The 21,580-nt window shown below is 44.8% G+C and overlaps 1 protein-coding gene across 2 annotated transcripts in view; it reads left to right on the top strand.

Moving 5' to 3' along the window:
• The window catches only part of MAP3K12 (mitogen-activated protein kinase kinase kinase 12), a 216,602-nt gene extending 196,854 nt beyond the window's left edge, over positions 1-19,748 (top strand). For both annotated transcript variants that reach the window (XM_075337201.1, XM_075337202.1), the window contains exons 12-14: positions 1,307-1,377; positions 11,157-11,430; positions 17,117-19,748. In XM_075337201.1, coding sequence (XP_075193316.1) covers positions 1,307-1,377; positions 11,157-11,430; positions 17,117-17,191 — 420 coding nt within the window. In that variant the 3' untranslated portion in view covers positions 17,192-19,748. The remainder of the gene's footprint in view (positions 1-1,306; positions 1,378-11,156; positions 11,431-17,116) is intronic.
• Positions 19,749-21,580: the final 1,832 nt, after the last annotated feature.

The following is a 21,580-nucleotide window of genomic DNA, read 5'->3' on the forward strand; positions in this document are numbered from 1 at the left end:
AAAAAAAAAAAGAAAAGAAAAAAAAATAGAAGTTTTAATAGATTATCTTTCTCAATGAACAAAAGAAAAAAAATAATTTTGATCAATATTTGGCGTGATCACCCTTTTGTCTTGAAATCAGCATCAATTCTTCCAGGTACACTACGTACATTTTTTAAGGCCTTTGGCAAGGAGCTTGTTCAAACATCTTGGAGGACTAATCACAGATCTTCTATGGATATTGTCATTCTGTCTCTTCATGTAATCCCAGACATATTCAATGATGTTGAGGTCAGGGCTCTGTGGGGCCAAATCATCACCTCCACAACTTTGCTGTAAACTGCACACAAGTGTACCTAAAAGATGTGATGCTTTTATGAAGGAAACGTTTTGTCACACCACATACTGATTTGAATTACATTTATTTTATGTATTCGCCCTTCAGGTGCCAGGTTTTTAGTGTGTTTTCTGCCTCTGGACCCTCTATAGCCTTACCCCTCCTGAGACTTTTTAAATATAATAAAGACAAACTACAACTTTGTGAGAGTGAGATCAGTGTTATGAAGAAATTGCTTGGATGCAGAGAAAATTAAAGGGAGCCAAACATCAGGATTTTCGATTTAAGGTGCAGCCAGTGCAGTACTGGCACTATCAGGCACATTGTGTACATACCATTAGTGGGCAGCTCGGATGTTTAGGCTGTGGAATTCAAGTTTATAAAGTTTGAAAATTCATCATCTTTTTGATTGACGTGTGCACCACTCCAGATAATATCCGGGCGGGTTATGCACGTGGATTCCCGCCCCCTGTTCCTCCCTCCCTCTGGCTGTATGTAAATTTCTAATCTTCTGTCACACAGCGTCTGAGTTATCGCTTACGCATAGCGCTAATCTCCAGCGCAGTGTTTCCGAAGCCCACAGTATTATTGTGCATGAGAGGGCGGCGCATGCGCCCTCGCTTCTTCAGATCTGTCGTGACCGCAGGAGCGCGCGCGGTCACAACAGGACTGGAGAACAGCTGATCTTACCGATTAGCTGCAGCAGACATCTGCTACGATATTGCCTGCTGCAGCTAATCGGTAAGATCAGCTGTTCTCCAGTCCTGTTGTGACACCGCGCGCGCTCCCGCGGTTACAGCAGATCTGAAGAAGCGAGGGCGTGTAACAGATTAGAAATTTACATACAGCCAGTGCACCTTATACACGAAAATCCTGATGTTTGGTTCCCTTTAAGTTTTGCAATCTTCAGGTCTTCTTTAGCCTATATATTTAGATACATTCAGTACTAATGAGAAACATGAAAAAATTATTTGTCTATTTCTCCCTCAGAAACGAGGCGTATCATCCGAGGAGGAAGAGGGGGAGGTGGATAGTGAACTGGAGCTGGAGAGGAGACAAAGGTAAGGTTTTTTCCTTTTGCTTTTCACTCATCCGATGGTTTAGATGGTGTATGCATTATAGGACCAGGGTGTCATGACCCCGGCTGTCAGTGTTTCCTGGAGTGTGGCCGGGGGGAGGGGCCCCCGATCTGGGCCTCATTCCCGGTATCACTGTACCTTTATCTTCTGGGCACTTCCGTTCATGCAGTGCCAGTTATAATTCTGCTCTGCAGTGTGCCGCTGGTCCCTTGTGAGTTCTGATCTTGCCTCCCGTCCTATTTACATTCATTCTCCCTGCCTCCCGTCCTGACCACGTCCGGTCCCCCACCTCCTATCCTGCCTGTGTCCGTTCTCCCTGCCTTCCGTCCTGGCCACCTCCGTTCCTCTCTGACTCCCATCCTCCCACCTCTGTTGATCCGTCCTCCTGTACTCGTTGCTAGTACCTTCTCTCCCGGCTTCGGCTTGCCCGTTTACTCTGGTTTCCACCCTTCCCGGGTCTTTGACGTTCCCTCTCAGTTCCTGACTTGGCTTTCCCTGTACTCTGTCTCTGTCTAAACCTTAGTACCTCGTAGACCTCCTGGTTCTGACCCCAACCCGTACGACCATCCACTTCTTCCACTGGGGAGACTTGTGCCCTCTAGTAGGGATTGCTGTCAGCACTCTCCTGGTGCTTCGGCTCCTCCTGCTGGTTTCAAGTCTAGTGCCATCTAGTGGGGAATCCCTACCTAGCACTCTACTGGTGTTCCAGCTCCCCCTGCTGATTCATTACACAGGGTCCCCCATTCTAAAGTCCCAGCATGTGAAGCTCCAATGAACTAACGTTCATCACTTTTATGCAGTGGATAGGTAATACACTTTTTAGACTGGAATACCCTTTTATGGTTCATTCCTGCTAAAAGAGGCAATTTTAATAACACTATGTTGGAAAACTGCAGGTAACAAAGTTCCCTAATATATGCTGTACAATACTCTTCATTCATGAAATCCAAAAGTTCAGATTACAGTATAGTAGCAACATTTTGGGTATAAAGACCCTTCATCAGTCATAAAGTTAGCGCAAGATGAAAGGATAGGTTGAGTTGTCGTTCTGCAGTCTGTGGTTTTGTTCCCCTGTAGAGGACCGGAAGGGCACTGTACAAGCCATACAGCCAGCGGCAGTGCTTCTCCATTCCTCTACAATGGAACAAGAACCCCAGACCATGGAATCACAACTCAATCTATTCTCTACTCTTGCAACAAAAATCAGCCTGATGAAGAGTTTTCATACCCGAAACCTTGCTACAGCATGCTCACCTTCAACTCAACTTTTGGAATTCACAAATTAAGAGGTTTTTTTAAGTATATTAAGTGGTGTCCTATTCCTACAAATCATTTTAATATTGATCACTTGATGAGCATGAGTGGTATGCTTACAAGGAATGCGCACCCAGCACAAACATTGCATCTCATGAGAGTGTCAGGGATGCCAACTTGATTTTTTTTTTATTTTTCTGGACAGCTTATCAAAAAATCATGGACAGACAAAATATTTTAAGGGAACATTGGAAAGCCAAAATAAATCATTATGACTAAAAGTGATAAATGTCTACATCCCTTAATTCTGATATGTAGACATTAGCTGCATTCACTGCAAACTCTAAAATTGGGATAATTACTGTCAAAGCTGTGAGGATTGTCCAATGTAGAGAGATTTACCTACATGTGGTCATGGGCCTACTAGACGTGCGCGGTCTTGTGAACTACAAGTGACTTGTGCTAGGTCAGTCACAACTAATCAGAATGAGGCAGAAACTATTGAAATCGTATACTTGCTGTCACTAGTGATGAGCGAGTACTAAAAAGCTCGGGTGCTCGAAGCTCGGGCCGAGCCTCCCAAGATACTCGTGTACTCGGCCCGAGCAACGAGCCCAATGTTATCCTATGGGAGACCCGAGTATTTTTGTGAAATGACCTCCCGGCAGCATGGAGAAACCCTAAAAATGTCACAAAAGTCTCAGAAGAGTGCTCAAATGACATGGCAACAGCATGGGGAAGACCCCTTGAAGCATTTATCACTCAAAAGTCACAGCTGTGAACAATTTTGTCCGCGTTTTACGCCATTTTTACGGACTCACCAGAAAACCTTCCAAAATGACCCCAAAATGATTTTTCATGGCGGAAATGTTAAGGGCACATACCCAATAGTGAGATAGATCTGGTGTATGTTACTTTTTGAGATCAATACATGAAAGATTTTACGTGAAAACATTGTGTGGCACTCCGATGTCCCTGAGAAGAGACGTACATGAAGGCCTCTTGAGTCTAATGTGCCCATTTTGAGGAAGTGAGTCTTTGTAGTATTTTCCTTTGCCAGGGCAGTCCTAAATTGTGAGGTTCACCAATGCCCCTGCATACAGACGTGCATGAGGGCCTCAAAACATTAAGTGTCCATTGTCAGGAAGTGGGTGTATTATAGTATAGCCCTTAGGCAGGGCAGCCAAAAATTGGGAGGCTCCACATTGTCCCTGGGTAGAGACGTGCATGATGGCCTTTAAACCTGAAGTGCCCATTGTAAGGAAGTGGGTCTATTTCAGTATAGCCCTTTGCCAGGGCAGCCAAAAATTGGGAGGCTCCACATTGTCCCTGGGTAGAGACGTGCATGAGGGCCTCAAAACATTAAGTGTCCATTTTAAGGAAGTGGGTGTATTTCAGTATAGCCCTTAGGCAGGGCAGCCAAAAATTGGGAGGCTACACGTTGTCCCTGGGTAGAGACGTGCATGAGGGCCTCAAAACATTAAGTGTCCATTTTAAGGAAGTGGGTGTATTTCAGTATAGCCCTTAGGCAGGGCAGCCAAAAATTGGGAGGCTCCACATTGTCCCTGGGTAGAGACGTGCATGATGGCCTTTAAACCTGAAGTGCCCATTGTAAGGAAGTGGGTCTATTTCAGTATAGCCCTTTGCCAGGGCAGCCAAAAATTGGGAGGCTCCACATTGTCCCTGGGTAGAGACGTGCATGAGGGCCTCAAAACATTAAGTGTCCATTTTAAGGAAGTGGGTGTATTTCAGTATAGCCCTTAGGCAGGGCAGCCAAAAATTGGGAGGCTACACGTTGTCCCTGGGTAGAGACGTGCATGAGGGCCTCAAAACATTGTTCCCATTGCAAAGGAGCGGGTCTCCTGTCGTTGTAATGTCCATTCTGCAAAGAATGGGCGAAAAAATTTACCACTGGGGGTATACCTGAAACAAAGACCTAACTATTGTAACGGTCATCATGATGGCGCATGAGGAGAAGGAGGAGCAGTCCAGCGATTATCCAAAGTCGAGAAGTGTACCCATGGGTGAGTGGAGGTACATGGCAAACTTTAAATTCCGCTCTCATTTGCTGGTGGTGTGGTGAAGTCTGGCCCAATCCAACCCTTGTTCATCTTTATCAGAGTCAGCCTGTCAGCATTTTCAGTTGACAGGCGGGTGCGTTTATCTGTAATGATTCCACCTGCGGCACTAAAAACACGCTCTGACAAAACGCTAGCAGCAGGGCAGGCCAGGACTTCCAAGGCGTAGAGAGCCAATTCATGCCACGTGTCCAGCTTGGATACCCAATAATTGTAAGGCACAGAGGAATGTCGGAGTACAGTTGTTCGATCTGCAAGGTACTCCTTCAGCATCTGGGCAAACTTAGGATTTCTTGTGGCACTACCCCGCACCTCAGGGGCTGTGGTACGTGAGGGGCTGAGAAAACTGTCCCACATCTTAAAGACTGTTCCCCTACCTCTGGCGGATTGGACTTGTGCCTCTCTCGGCTGTACGCCTCGGTTGTCCACTGATTCCTGACCTATGCCGCTAGCGTTTTGTGAGGGGAATGCTTTGCCTACTTCCGTGAGTATGGCCTTCCGAAACTGCTGCATTTTGGTTGACCTCTCATCCACGGGAATAAGAGACAAAAAGTTCTCCTTGTAGCGTGGGTCTAACAGTGTTACCAACCAGTAATGATTGTCGGCCAAGATGTTCTTAACGCGAGGGTCACGAGACAGGCAGCTTACCATAAAGTCAGCCATGTGCGCCAGACTCTTAACAGCCAGGACTTCAGTAGCCTGACCAACAAGATGACTGAACATGCTGTCCTCCTCCTCCTCCTCCTCCTCCTCCTCCTCATCTACCCTGTCCTCTGGCCAGCCACGCTGAATCGAGGATATGACTGGTGTGCATGTCATATCCTCAATTTGGCCGGAGAGTTGCTCCATGTCTTCATCCTCCTCCTCGTCATAGTCCTCCACTGCACGTTGTGATGAGACGAGGCTGGGCTGTGTGTTATCACCCACACCCACTACTGTTTCTTGCTGCAACTCATCGCGCTCCGCCTGCAATGCATCATGTTTGTTTTTCAAAAGGGACCGTTTTAGAAGGCAGAGTAGCGGTATGGTGACGCTAATAATGGCGTCATCACCACTCACCATCTTGGTGGAGTCCTCAAAGTTTTGGAGGATGGTACATAGGTCTGACATCCATCTCCACTCCTCAGGTGTTATGTGTGGAGTTTGACCCATTTCCCGACGGCTTAGGTGATGCAGGTACTCAACAACTGCCCTCTTCTGCTCACATATCCTGACCAACATGTGCAGAGTTGAATTCCAACGCGTGGGGACATCACACACCAGTCTGTGAGCCGGAAGATGCAAACGGCGCTGAAAGCCGGCAAGGCCGGCTGAAGCAGTAGGTGACTTTCGAAAATGTGCAGACAGGCGGCGAACTTTTACCAGCAGATCAGACAGCTCTGGGTATGACTTTATAAACCGCTGAACCACGAGGTTGAGCACATGGGCCACGCATGGAACATGTGTCAGCTGGCCTCGCCTCAAAGCCGCCACCAGGTTCCGGCCATTGTCACAAACGACCTTTCCTGGCTTTAGGTTCAGAGGTGTGAGCCAGTGATCTGCCTGCTGTTTCAGAGCTGTCCACAGCTCTTCTGCATTGTGGGGTTTGTCACCTATGCAGATTAGCTTCAGCACAGCCTGTTGCCGCTTCGCCGAGGCAGTGCTGCAGTGCTTCCAGCTTGTGACTGGTGTGGAGGGCACAGTGGATGAGGATGCGCAGGAGGAGGAGGAGGCTGAAGAGCATGACATTCCGGAGCTGTAGAGTGTGGGTGAAACACTGACTGAGGTAGGGCCTGCAAACCTTGGTGTGGGAAGGACGTGTTCCGTCCCTCGCTCAGACTGGGTCCCAGCTTCCACAATATTAACCCAGTGTGCCGTCAACGAGATGTAGCGGCCTTGCCCACAAGCACTTGTCCACGTGTCTGTGGTTAGGTGGACTTTGGGTGAAACAGCGTTGTTCAGGGCACGTGTGATGTTTTGTGACACGTGGTTATGCAACGCGGGGACGGCACACCGGGAGAAATAGTGGCGGCTGGGGACCGAGTAACGTGGGACAGCTGCCGCCATCAGGTCACGGAATGCTTCTGTCTCCACCAGCCTAAAAGGCAACATTTCCAGCGCAAGCAGTCGCGAAATGTTAGCATTTAGAACTGTGGCATGTGGGGTGTTGGCAGTGTATTTGCGCCTGCGTTCAAAGGTTTGCTGAATGGATAACTGAACGCTGCGCTGGGACAAGGACGTGCTTGATGATGGTGTTCTTTCTGCGTAGGCAACTGCAGGTGCAGGAGTGGAGGAGGCTTGTTCGCAGGCAGCATGGACAGAGGATTGGCTCGCATGCACAACCAGCGAAGACGTAGCAGTGACATCAGCAAGCACTGCTCCTCGACTCTGTTGTACTTCCCACAAAGTCGGGTGCTTGGCTGACATGTGCCTGATCATGCTGGTGGTGGTCAGGCTGCTAGTTTTGGTACCCCTGCTGATGCTGGCACGGCAGGTGTTGCAAATGGCCTTTTTTGAATCATCTGGATCCAACTTAAAAAACTGCCAGACTCGTGAAGACCTAACATTTGTACAGGCACCTTGTGTCGTCGTGTTGTTACGGGGAACGGTTGCCTGACTTCTGCCTGGGACCACCACCCTGCTTCTTACTGCCTGTTGTGATGCTACGCCTCCCTCCCCCTGTGCACTGCTGTCCTCGCTCTGCATATCCTCCTGCCAGGTTGGGTCAGTTACTGGATCATCCACCACGTCGTCTTCCTCTTCCGCACCCTGCTCCTCCTCCTGACTTGCTGACAATTGTGTCTCATCATCGTCCACCACTTGTTGAGACACGTTGCCAACTTCGTGAGAACGTGGCTGCTCAAATATTTGGCTATCTGTACAGACGATCTCCTCATGACCCACTTCAATATGAGCTGGCGAGAGGCCAGAATGTGTGAATGGAAACGTGAACAGCTCTTCCGAGTGTCCAAGTGTGGGATCATTAATGTCCGAGGAGGACGTGTACTCAGCCTGGTGGTAGGAAGGAGGATCAGGTTCAGAAATGTGCGGTGCAGTATCACGGCTACTGACACTTGACCGTGTGGAAGACAGAGTGTTTGTGGTGGTGCCAATCTGACTGGAAGCATTATCCGCTATCCAACTAACAACCTGTTGACACTGGTCTTGGTTCAAGAGCGGTGTACTGCTGCGGTCCCCAAGAATTTGGGACAGGACGTGCGAGCGACTAGATGTGGCCCTTTGTTGTGGCGAAATTAGAGCTTGCCCACGACCTCGGCCTCTGCCTGCACCACCATCACGTCCACTTCCTTGTTCCTTGCCAATGCCCTTGCGCATTTTGCAATGCTGTGCACTGCTGACGTGTATATTCACTACTTGTGCGTTATATCAAAGTTTCTGGAAATTGCACACCAGTGCACCTGTACGCTGCCACCAACAGGCACACACGTGCGGTTTTAAAAACCAAGCACGGACGCAATAATAACCTAACACAGGTTTTAGGAGCAAAAATTAAGAACTCTGACACTATCAGCCACTGCTGACTGACGTGTATTATACACTACACTTGTGCGTTATATAATAGTTTGGTAAACGCACACCAGTGCACCTGTACGCTGCCACCAACAGGCACACACGTGCGGTTTTAAAAACCAAGCACGGACGCAATAATAACCTAACACAGGTTTTAGGAGCAAAAATTAAGAACTCTGACACTATCAGCCACTGCTGACTGACGTGTATTATACACTACACTTGTGCGTTATATAATAGTTTGGTAAACGCACACCAGTGCACCTGTACGCTGCCACCAACAGGCACACACGTGCGGTTTTAAAAACCAAGCACGGACGCAATAATAACCTAACACAGGTTTTAGGAGCAAAAATTAAGAACTCTGACACTATCAGCCACTGCTGACTGACGTGTATTATACACTACACTTGTGCGTTATATAATAGTTTGGTAAACGCACACCAGTGCACCTGTACGCTGCCACCAACAGGCACACACGTGCGGTTTTAAAAACCAAGCACGGACGCAATAATAACCTAACACAGGTTTTAGGAGCAAAAATTAAGAACTCTGACACTATCAGCCACTGCTGACTGACGTGTATTATACACTACACTTGTGCGTTATATAATAGTTTGGTAAACGCACACCAGTGCACCTGTACGCTGCCACCAACAGGCACACACGTGCGGTTTTAAAAACCAAGCACGGACGCAATAATAACCTAACACAGGTTTTAGGAGCAAAAATTAAGAACTCTGACACTATCAGCCACTGCTGACTGACGTGTATTATACACTACACTTGTGCGTTATATAATAGTTTGGTAAACGCACACCAGTGCACCTGTACGCTGCCACCAACAGGCACACACGTGCGGTTTTAAAAACCAAGCACGGACGCAATAATAACCTAACACAGGTTTTAGGAGCAAAAATTAAGAACTCTGACACTATCAGCCACTGCTGACTGACGTGTATTATACACTACACTTGTGCGTTATATAATAGTTTGGTAAACGCACACCAGTGCACCTGTACGCTGCCACCAACAGGCACACACGTGCGGTTTTAAAAACCAAGCACGGACGCAATAATAACCTACTAACAGGTTTTTTTGGGGAGCGACAATTACAGTACAGACAAGTCAGACACTATCTGGACTGTTTTACACTGTGTACACCAGCCCCAGATATGAAGGCTGGTATACGGTCACCACTACCCTGCCTGCCTGCCTGCCTGTATACTGCTACAATAGTCCTGACAAGGACTCTTTTGGTCACTAGCCTGTATTCAGACCTGGCTATACCCTGCCTGTATATAGCAACAATAGTCCTGAGAAGGACTCTGCTACTGTACTCCGACCTGGCTATACCCTGCCTGCCTGTATACAACTAGAATAGTCCTGAGAAGGACTTTTGGTCACACTGTTTGCAGCCCTGCAACTGAAAAAGCTATAAAGGGCCGCAAAGCTTTCCCTGAATCAGCGACACTCTCCCTACACTCACTGTCAGAATAGCTGTGAGCAGAGCACAGCGCGCCGGCCGATATAAAGGCTCGGTGACGCTGTGCAGGCCGGCCAATCACTGCAATTCCACAACTAACAGGGCTGTGGCATTGCAGTGGTCTGCCAGCCAATCCCTGCATGAGGGCTGGCTCTCAAAAGAGCGCCAACATGCAGAAATGAAGACCACGAGTAAAGCACGAGTATCGCGAGATTACTCGGTCCCCGCCGAGCAGCCCGAGTACAGTGATACTCGTGCGAGTACCGAGTAGTGACAAGCATGCTCGCTCATCACTAGCTGTCACATTACTGTTCAATCCTATTACGAAGCAGATAATCCCCACAGTGTGCCATACACACACTGTGAGGATCCTAAAGTCTGCAGTCACATAGTGACTGCGAACGTAACCTCAAACCTAGACAACTCTTTTAATAGCCTATCCACCAGATGCATGAGTCCCTTATTATTTATATTGGACATATGGGAGCGGTTGTACCTGGTACTACAACTCTGACAAGACTAAGGCTGGTTTCACACTACGTCTTTTTAACATCCGTTGAAAACGTTTTTTTAACGGAAGTACGGATCCTGCTTTTACAGCAAATAACGTATGCAAACGCATATGTTATTTTGCAGGATCCTGCAGTGGATGTTTTGGGGCGGGCATTGTAGTCATGTGATCGGGAGTGAGGGTAACTAGAGTGGGAGGAGGCTTCTGACAGCTGCAGACGCTGGTAACCAAGGTAAACATCGGCCTTGGATACCCGATATTTATCTTGGTTATGAGTCAGCTGCTCGGAGCCGGGCTGCGGAGAGAGAGAGAGAGAGAGAGAGAGAGAGAGAGAGAGAGAGAGAGAGAGAGAGAGAGAGAGAGACACACAGACACACAGACACACAGACACACAGACACACAGACACACAGACACACAGACACACAGACACACAGACACACACTCTGGTTCTGGGCATGCTCAGTCCAAAAGCAGGATCCTGTCTATCAGCATGCAACGTTCACCTGCGTTTGCGTGCGTTATAGTCAGGATCCAGCAATTTGCAGTATTTGGACGGAGCTCAAAAACGCTACATGTTGCGTTTTTGAAACATGTTAAAATAACGCAAAAGGTCGGATCCTGCGTCTAACGGACGCAAACGCAGGTGGACGCGAGTCCATTGAAAATGCATTGACATGAAAACGGATTTGCACAGGATCCGTACTTCCGTTAAAAAAACGTTTTCGACGGATGTTAAAAAGACGTAGTGTGAAACCAGCCTAAGCTGCACTACAGTCACAGCCTTACTCCGGTCACCTTCACAAATCATACCATTACAGCCCAATTCAAGGCCAAGTCATCAGTTGAGGAGTATTGGACCCTGCCCCCCTCAATTTCACCTCCATTAAAAAGTTATTGACGGCATATTTGTCTTATGTGCAGGTGGCAAGCAGAGATGTCTCAACATCAATCTCCCAGCTCAGAAAACTTGTCAGATGGTGAAGAAGGGAACACCACAGATCTCTCCCACAGCGTAACTCCCGATGTGCTCAGCACCAACACAGATGAGCGCCCCGATGAGCGCTCTGAAGATCTTGTGTCTCAAAGCTCAGAACCTCCGCTGGATCTTCTGACCCAGTCTGATGGGCTCTCTGAGAAAGAAGCTGTTGTCCAGAAGGTGAAAACTCAGCTAAGCAACGAACAAACTGCAGGAGAGGTAAGATATGAATTTGTTAATTTGTGCAGATAGAAACACCGGTAACCTTCAGTCTTGAGGGTTTGGCTATGGAAGAGACAACAAAACCCAGAGAAAATGTTTTTTTTTTTTTTCTTTTTAAAGGGAACCTGTCACCTAGAATATGCATTCTGACCTATCAGCAGACGCATATGTGCCCTAATTACACCTCTCTACCCATCCCTGTGTTATAAAATTGTATAATATGAAAGTAATAAAAAATGTTTTATTACCTTCATATTTCGTATTTAAATAGCAGGGAATATGGTCACAGGGGCGGCGCCTTGCCCTATGGACGTCTGCATATTTCCGTGGTATCACGCCCCTGTGGGCGTGATACCATGGAGCGACGTCCCCGTCTCTCATTCTATCCTGCGCGCATTGCAGCAGGCTTCTCTTCCGGGTGTTCACGCGCCGCCATCAGACGCATGCGCAGTGCGCGTCTGAAACTGACAAGGAGAACCCGGAAGAGAAGCCTGCTCCAATGCACACAGGATAGAATGAGAGACGGGGACGTCGCTCCATGGTATTACGCCCAGAGGGGCGTGATACCACGGAAATATGCAGATGTCCATAGGGCAAGGCGCCGCCCCTGTCACCAAATTCCCCGCTATTAACATACGAAATATGAAGGTAATAAAACCTTTTAAATAACTTTCATATTATACAATTTTATAACACAGGGATGGGTAGAGAGGTGTAATTAGGGCACACATGCATCTGCTGATAGGTCAGAACGCATATTCTAGGTGACAGCGAATGACAGCGAGGTAATGGCGAATATGGTTAAAGTGACTGGCAATCAAGGGTAGATTTTAACCCATCTGATGCTGTTGGGATAAGCGTCGTTAGAGATGTGAGGAGACTTCTTATCTTTTTTTAGCATATACAATTCTGTACAAAAGTTCTAGGCAGTTATGGAAAAAATATTACAATTAAGAATGCTTCCAGAAATAGAAGTATTCTCCCAAGTATTCTGTTTTTTATAAATCTGTCATACAGTTGCAGAGATAGGGGGCTTTTTATTTTGTGATAATTTTTCTGCTTTTTACTAAGAGGGCAGAGCAGCCTAAAGACATGCTGCCAGAGAATCCTGTAAGCCATGACCCCTTGGTAAAAAACACAAACATTAACAATAAATATAAAATCCCCAAATCTCTAGAACCATGTGGCAGAATTAAACCCCCCCCCCCCCCCGAATATTAGGGCTACATTCACACGACCATTCCTTTTTTCTGGGGCGCAAGAAACGGTCCGTTTTTTTTCACGAATGCATCCGTGTGGCATCTGTGTGACCTCCGTTCCGTTCCGTATACGGTCCGTGTATCATCCGGGTGTCATCAGTGTGCCTTCCGTTTTTTTTGCGGACCGCAAAAACACGGAAGCAGCAAGAAAAATAAATAGATGAGTAGATATAGAGATGGATAGATAGATATAGAGACAGACAGATAGAGGGATGAATGAATGAATGAATGGAGAGATAGCTAGATAGATGATAAAGACATGTATAATGTCCCACCCCCCTGCATATTGTAAGCTGGCACCCTTTTGTGACTTTCATGTGGCACTAAAGGGTGCTTAACCTTCTATTTAGCCAAAAAAATAAATAAATAATTAAAAAAAAAAAAATGACGTTGGGTCCCCACTATCATTTGTAGCCAGCTAGGGTAAAACAAACAGCTGCAGCCTACAGACCACAGCTGGCAGCTTCACCTTGGCTGGTAATCCAAAACAGAGGGCACCCCATGCTGTTATTTTAAATTAAATAAATTAATTTAAAACAAAAAACGTGGGGTCCCCCCCGAATTGGATCACCAGCCAAGGTAAAGCAGACAGCTGGGGTCTGGTATTCTCAAACTAGGGGGGTCCACCATTATTGGACACTCCCCAGCCTAAAAATAGCAGGCCCCAGACGCCCCAGAAGTGGCGCATCCATTAGATGTACCAATCCTGGTGCTATGCCCCAACTTATCCCGTTGCCCTGGTGCGGTGGCAAACTGGGTAATATATGGGGTTAATACCAGATGTGTAATGTCATCTGGCATCAAGCCCTGGGGTTAGTGATGTCACACCTCTATCAGATACCCGACATCACAACCCAGTCAGTAATAAAACTTTTTTGTTGTCAATTTTTTTTTTATTTGAAAAAACACTCCCCAAAAAAATCCCTCTTTCACCAATTTATTAGAAAGAAAAACAAATCCAGGTCTGGTGTAATCCAATAAGGGGGTCCCACGACGATCCATACCATAGTCACTGTCCCAGTCAATGAAGAACAGAACGTTCCCCATTGACTGGGAGAGTAGTGCAGTGACCTGAGCTAACATCAATAGGTCAACCCAGGTCACTGCAGGGGAGGACGAGCACTGCTGTCAGGAGATTAGATGAGATCATTACCTGCTGTGACGATATCCTGCACTCCTGACGTCAGCGCTGTCACTGCCTTCTATGCCCGCCGCGTTCACAGAGAAGAATTGCGGGAGCCCGTGACGTCACTGCTAGTGACAGTCTCGGGCCGCCCGCGAGACGGGCATAGAAGGCAGTGACACCGCCGACGTCAGGAGAGCAGGCGATCGTCACAGCAGGTAATTATGTCATCTAACCTCCTGACAGCAGCGCTAGTCATCCCCGTGGCTGTGCGCACAGCTGTGTGAGAAGCTGCTGATACCGCAGTGCGGGCAGACACTGACACAATGCAGTGCGGGCATATGCTGACATTGCAGTGCGGGCATATGCTAACACATTGCAGTGCGAGCAGCTGCGGGGCTGGCAGGGAGTGGGACACAGACTGTACGGGCACCCGACGGAGGTCACAAGGAAGTGCTGCCGTGCGGCGTCCAGGGATTTTGTGGGCCCATTGATTTGTATTGAGTCACGGTCCGTTATTACGGAACAGAATAGGACATGTTCCATAATAACAGAACAGACATACGGCATCCGATGTGATTTTTTTGTAGGATCGGATGCACACGGAAGTTCTTACGTGTGTCATCCGATCCTACACAAAAGACATTGAAAAGATGGCCCTGTCCGTGGGTCCGCAAAAAAAACCAGGAATGACCAGGACACACGGAACGGTCATGTGAATGAGCCTTTAGGGGAACAGGAGAAATAAAATGGGAGCAAAATCTGGCCACTTTTGACTTTGACAGGTCATCTTTAATACTTTTATTTTCATCAATTAACAAAATGCAAAGTGAATGAACAAATGAGAAATCTAAATCGGATCAATATTTGCATTCAAAACAGCATCGATTCTTCAAGGTTCAAAGTAAAGGAATTTGTAGGATTATAGTCAGGTGTATATACTAGTTATACCAAACAGGTGAGATAGCTAACTTATATATGAAATGATGATGACTAATACAGAAACAGCTATGTAGGTGAGGTTGTGGAAGAGAGTTTCATGTCACAAATCTTCAAATATAAAAAATGTCTGCAGCACCTTAGTCAGGACCTTTTGTTCATAAAAAGGGGCAATAAGCCCATAAAGTCAAAGGAGTCCACTTGGGAAGCCTCACAGGAAATGAAGAGTGGGCAGTGTCCCAGTTAGGAGAAGTGACAACCTCTTTATTCTGCCATTATGTCACAAGTCATATACAATGGCAAGACTGAACACAGCAACAAGACACAAGGTAGTTATACTGCATCATCAAGGTCGCTCCAAGGCAAAGATCTCAGCGCAAAACAAGCTGCTCAAGTTTTGGTTTTTTTGAGAAGCACCAAGAAATGGGCAATATTGAGGATGAAAAACTTTTCAAAAGAGCTTTAATACCTCATCCTGAAACTCCGGTTTGCTTTGAAATCCTTGCCTCCTACATAGTTTTATGCCTCCAACACAGCTTTTTTTTTTTTTTTTTCAGTTCATATCAGAGTTTCATCTACATATCAAAATGATGACAATCATCACCGTTTAGTATCATTGGTTACTCATACACCGGACTATAATCCTACAAAATCTATGATTTTGTGCAGTGTACATAATAGAATTGATGCTGTTGTGAATTAAAATGGATTTTTTACACTCCTACATAAAGCTTTGCACAGTACTGTAAGTAGCTTGTCAAATGAGCTGCCCAAAGGGGAAAGTGACCGTTCTTGTGCCCTGAGCCACATAACCCTGTCACTATGCATGACAATAATACAGGTCATTGAAGCTACTTCCCTACTATCCAGTGGAGATCTGCTGCAGAATATTTCCACCTATTATTTGTAATAATAATCTTACAAGACAAGGGACCAAGGCCCATGACTTTAGCTGTTGTGCACAGACAATACTATATCATATTGAGCTATGCTACTAAAAATCTCTTAGCATAGGTAAAAAAATCCAGTTCCTTATGGTCCCCATAGTCTCCGCTGTAAGAATATAAACGTGATTTATAGCTGGTCTTGAATGCAAAGAGACAATGTGGATTGTCCATACATTTTCAATAGCTGTTTTGACCAACCCATCCATAGGCATACAGACTTCTCAATGGAGAGTGTGTGGGGAAGTTCTTGCCAGAAACCCTTGAGAGTAGCTTATTTCTCTTCAGAACAAAGGGAGTGTTGGCCAGACAAACGCTTGCCGTAACTATGACCTGTCTTTACCACGTCCAAATGCTGCTGTTCTCTTAAATCTGGCTCTATTCTTATTTCGTTCCTGCGCCTCTCCATTCCTGAGATATGGGCCCCTCTTTTGCTCTTTGCATATTGTATGCAAATCTAGTGGCGTTAGCCAGTGGGTCGTCATCCTTTTGAAACGGGTTGTCCACTACTCTGACAACCCCATTTCATTCACCATGTTTGCCCCCTTTAAAATAACAATGCTTATACTCCCCTCCGGTGTCGGTATTCACTCTCCCGGGGCTCTCGTGGTGTTGTTACGTCATACGAGCCATGAACTCAATCAGTGTTTGGTTCACTCTCCACACCTTCAGACATATCATCAAAATTCAAGAGAAATTGAGCTGCCAGCCACAGCCCTGACTTCCTCTTGATGTTTGATTCCTCCAAAGACTGGAAGATAGAAGCCAGTGCTAATTGAGCACAGAGATTTCATGAAGTAACAATGTTGCGTAGGCCCAGGGAGAGTGAGTGTTGACACCACTGGAATGGCACCGAAGGGGAGTATAAGCGTTATTGTAATAGGGGCAAATATGGTGATTGAGAATGGGTTCTCAGAGTAGTGGACAACCACATTCACACAACTCTTCTCTGAGGGTATCTTCTTGATGATCTTGCCACCTTGGCTAATAATACTAGTATTACAAACAAGGAAGACTGGGCCATATCTCTGGAATGGAGAGATGCAGGAACAAAAAAGGAAGAGCAGTAATTAGACCAGGTAAAAATACATGTATTAATGCCAAATGACCGGTCAGATCACATGGATGGTCAGCCAGTTCCGATGAAATGGATGGGTTCAGTCTGTTAGTCTAATGTGGATGACGACCTTTTCAATGTTTTTCTAACATATTTGAGAGCTACAAGAGAGTTAAAAGGGTTCATTAGGAAAGATAAGTTGGTATTTTGTTTGCTTTTTACTATGCATGAATAGCTAGAAACAATTGAGCACTATCTAAGTGACCCTCTAACGAAACATATCCCATACAAATGAATAGAAGCCTGTGTGAGTTCAATGGGAAATATACCATAAAAAAGTAACTCCTTTTTCTATTTACAGAACGTTGGCCTTTACGACGACTCCGACTGTGACAGCACCGAACTTGACCATTCGCTGGCTGCAACGACTTCGTGATGCCAGAATAAAGATACCTCCTGACTGTATATAGAGGAAATATTTATATAAATATAATCTATAAATATAATACATAATATGTGAATAGACTGAGCCACACCCCAGACCTACACTTCCCGATATCTCACACCCAATGACTACACACAATCTCCGCTCACTTAGCAGGGGATCAAGGTTTGGATGCACTGGAAATATACGCCTGCGCGCCAAAGCAGAGAGAGACTATTACTGTATGTTGTAATCCAATCTGTTTTGCGAGTAGATAAAGGGCAAAGGATGAAATATTCGCCTTCCTTTATGCAAACACCTGCAGGGGGTGGTGTGATATAATCTCACTAATTACCTGCAGTCCGCATTGAACCACATGGCAGGTCTCTAGATGGTCACTGTGCAAGCTGAGGTGGTTCAATCACAATGTATCTTGGTTTAAGGCACAACTACCCCTAAAATACAAGGTGATCCAAAATTTAGATTTCGTCTCGTAACATTCACAAATTTTACAAGGTTCAATTGTGGTTTTTAGGAACTAGAACTAGGTTTCTACATTTTCTCTTGAACCCGGAAGGGCAGATCTCCTCTGCCCCTCAGGGAATAGAAACTAAGCTTGGTAATGGATATAAAGTGAGTGTATTATGTACTGGGTTCAAGGATGATGTGCTTGCTTGTGGGTGGGTCCCACTCTAATACACCCAAATAATAAAAAGTGCACGTGTGTCCAATACACCACCTACAAGATAAATGACAAGCAGGATAAGTCATATTTTGGTCTTCAGACCTTTCTCAAGGTGTCAAAACTCAATATCTAGTTTTAGTAGACAATCACTAAACTCATACACATCACAAGTATTAAACATTCCTATGTGATTTAAGTAATTCTCACAAGTCTATGACAAGTACCGGAGGTTCCTTGAGTAGACATTAGCCTCACACAATAATGGGCCCCAAAGGTTCAGCAGAAGGCAATTACGGGGTATTTCTTATGGGTTGATTTGCAATTAACCCATTAGCTCTTACTGATATGTGGCCTAAGAATCTAGTAGGCCCCAGACGGACACTCCACATATACCATAGATTTTTTTTTTCTTCCTTCTTGAGTTCTTAGACATCTACATGTGAATTTGTGAATGTTATTGGATAATTTAGAATAGCAGGTAACCTGTATTTTAGGATTAGCAGTCCTTTTAAGTTTCCCACCAATAGATTGATTATTGTATATTAATTGCAGAGATTTATCACTGAATGGTAAAGTCTTCAGAATTTCAGGGTCTCTACAGATGGACAATCTGGTGGAGTTTTGTTCTCGAAAGTTGAAATGAACTGTAATTTAATGGAGTTTAGGTTTGACATGTAATCATTGGAGCTTAGTCACTAATGGCAAGCGCAGAACAGAACTTCATTATGTGATTTGCATTTACCATACGATTATAGGACACAGAGAGAACATTTATTTAACCGCTTTTAGCTTGCGGAGGGTTGTGATTTGGGTTTTGCTATTGCATTTTTTTATTTGCACAAAAATTCACAGAATGTCTCACTAAAACTGTAGTTCTTAGCTCCGATATTCTGTTCTGATAAATTTCCTAATATACCCTTATAGACGTTATATCCTTATAGAGCTGTTTTGTGATCTCCAAATCTTTCACATAGACAAAGTTTTAGATGATCACGATCAGGAGCCTTGTAGTCTTCAAGGGGTAGCAGTATCTCCGAACCTTCAGGTCCATTTACATTACGCTATCAGCAGCTACTTGTTTGGTGATCGGTGGTCATTTATGTTTATACACTTCGACCACGCTTCAGGTGTGCATTGAATGATCAGTTATAGATTATTCCGTTCACATAGGCTGCATATGCTCTCAACAGCCCTGTTTACACATGACAACGCATTAATATTTCTTTGGTTTTGTGTTCCGTCATCGGAACAGAAAACTGAAAATCTTGGGGGCTTATCAAGTACTAAGTATAAACCACTCCCCATAGTGACGGCAGCAAGAAGTCATCAGGATTGACTGGGATCTCTTAAGCAGAAAAAATGATCTCCGAAATCTAAGTGATATTAAGAAATTAATCAGCACAGAACTCTGGGCCTACTTAGATGTTAAAATAAAAAAATAGAGCGACAATATAGGTACAAATTTGCCTATTTTTAATAGATTGTGCTACACATGCTGTCCCTATCTGCCTGAAATCATATACCCCATAATGATGCAAAACACTTTTTGGAACCGTTTATGGTATTGTAGTAAATTCATCTGTATTAACATGAATTGGGAGGATAATCCGTAGTGCACTGTGCACTTTTTACCTTTGGTGACTAAACTCCTCTGTTGTGAGCCGTTTTACAGAAGGCATCGATACGTCACTATAACTTGTACGTTACGTATCCCCCTGCTTCCCAATAGGATTCAATATGAGATTGACATTGGTGAATTACTCTAAAAGGCTTCGAATGTAAATGCATGTGGATACACCCATGATAAGGTGTCTTATAACATTCACATGAGATGATCTAATCTCACCTACTGAATAAGGATAGATAACATGATGTTAGTTAAAACTGTATTTCTATTTCTTTTTGGGAGGTGATAAAACCTGGGTATGTCAATGTAGTCAGTGTAAAATATATCCCTTTACTCCAGTGGATGTTAATCTTAAAGGTTTCTTAAAGTGTACATATCTCCTGCATAGAGTGGGGGCATGCTTGTTGTGTGCTTATGCCATATTCTAACCTGAGATTCAGTCTTCCTATTGAATTGGTTAGCTTTCGTTATGATCGGTTGCACAAAAGGGCTTTCTACCAGTTTATGCAGGTTCCATTGCTTCTTTGTCTTGTTGCATGACCTGCCCAGTTTGGCTTCCTACGTGGATCTGTAAAATTCTATCATATACACAAGCCTATATTTGTCATCTGCAGAACACCTTATACCAAAGCAAGAGGTGATTGTCATTTGTGGTCAGATCATGCTATGACATCTCGTTCGTTTTTGGAAATAACAATTCATAAATTCTATTGCCATAGTACCTATTGTACATTACGCTGCCATACAGGAGGGTCGCTTGTGGGTGCCAGGGGTGTCACCGATAAGCCATTCCGACTAGTATGTAAAGATATAGGGCTAGGACAGCATACTGTATCTTTAACAAAGGTATAGAGTATCCTAGCTTGGCCACTGCATTATTGTATGGTAATACTAGGTCGTTAAGAAACTAAACCACAAAAAAACCACAAAGAAACATACTCTAATTTTTCTACTATAGTTGCGGTTTATGTTGGTATATATACTTATGATAAGGGCTTTTTCAGATAAATACTCAGAGTAAAATCCAACTCATGCCAGATGGTCACTTATGCACTGGCATTGGATCATCATCATCGGCAATATGTCTCTACCGGTCACTCTATTTAGTGGCTTCAAACTTGTTCTGTGATACTCATTATGGTTTGCTTGAACAGTATTTTAGTAAGAGCTCAAAGAACCAAAGTTTTGCTCACTTATCACTAAAGAGGATCTCCAAATGCTCAGGTTTTGGCCATATAGAGGGATATCTTACACTAGAAGAGGTTCCATTGTCTAGGAACTCCCTTGGGTTTGACAGAATTGTCCCATTCCCAAATGTTTGGACCATAAAAACAAGGTGAGCCTAAATAGCCCCAATTCTGTATTTATGCATGAATACCGGAACTGCTCTTTAACCCCCAAGTGGCTCCCTACTATATGCTACTATAGATTTATAGGCAGAGAGCTTCCTACATTGATCACTGCCTTGGATTAATTTTGTGCTGATATAGGTAAAATTGTGGTTGTTACAAGCATGTCTTTTATATAAACTGAAACGGACCTTATGTCCTATCAGTCCTATAACGTGTCCTACAAGTCACTGTGTACAGTAGACATCCTTTGACAAACTCCCATTGGTGCTATGCTCTGTAAACCAGTCTTGCATTAAACCACTCATCGAGATCCATTTTTTCCCTAGATAACGGTATACTTGTGGACATTATTCAGCCCTGGTTATGGGGTCTTTGTTGACTGGACCAAAATTGTTTTTAGTGGCGTATAGTTACTGATCTTAAATGCTTTCAAATAAATATTTTGGCACTGTAAAAAATGAAGGTAAATTACAAAGGCAAGCTGCTTATTACACTGCATTGGGGACATTTCCAAGCAATTATTACGATATTTGAACGTTCACTCATCTGAGATTATTGATCCAAGACGAGAGGTAGAAGTCTCTCTATCTCTAGATTCACTTTTGTCGGTGGCTAAACCCCCCCCCCCCAACCAAACTATTCTATTCAAGCTCTAAAAACACTACCTAAAACTACAGCTGTTTTGCACATTGTAATTTACCTCTCATGTAGGCACTTCTGGGTGTAATTTTCAATAG

The sequence above is a fragment of the Anomaloglossus baeobatrachus genome, chromosome 2, assembly GCF_048569485.1.
Source record: "Anomaloglossus baeobatrachus isolate aAnoBae1 chromosome 2, aAnoBae1.hap1, whole genome shotgun sequence".
Taxonomy (NCBI): domain Eukaryota; kingdom Metazoa; phylum Chordata; class Amphibia; order Anura; family Aromobatidae; genus Anomaloglossus; species Anomaloglossus baeobatrachus.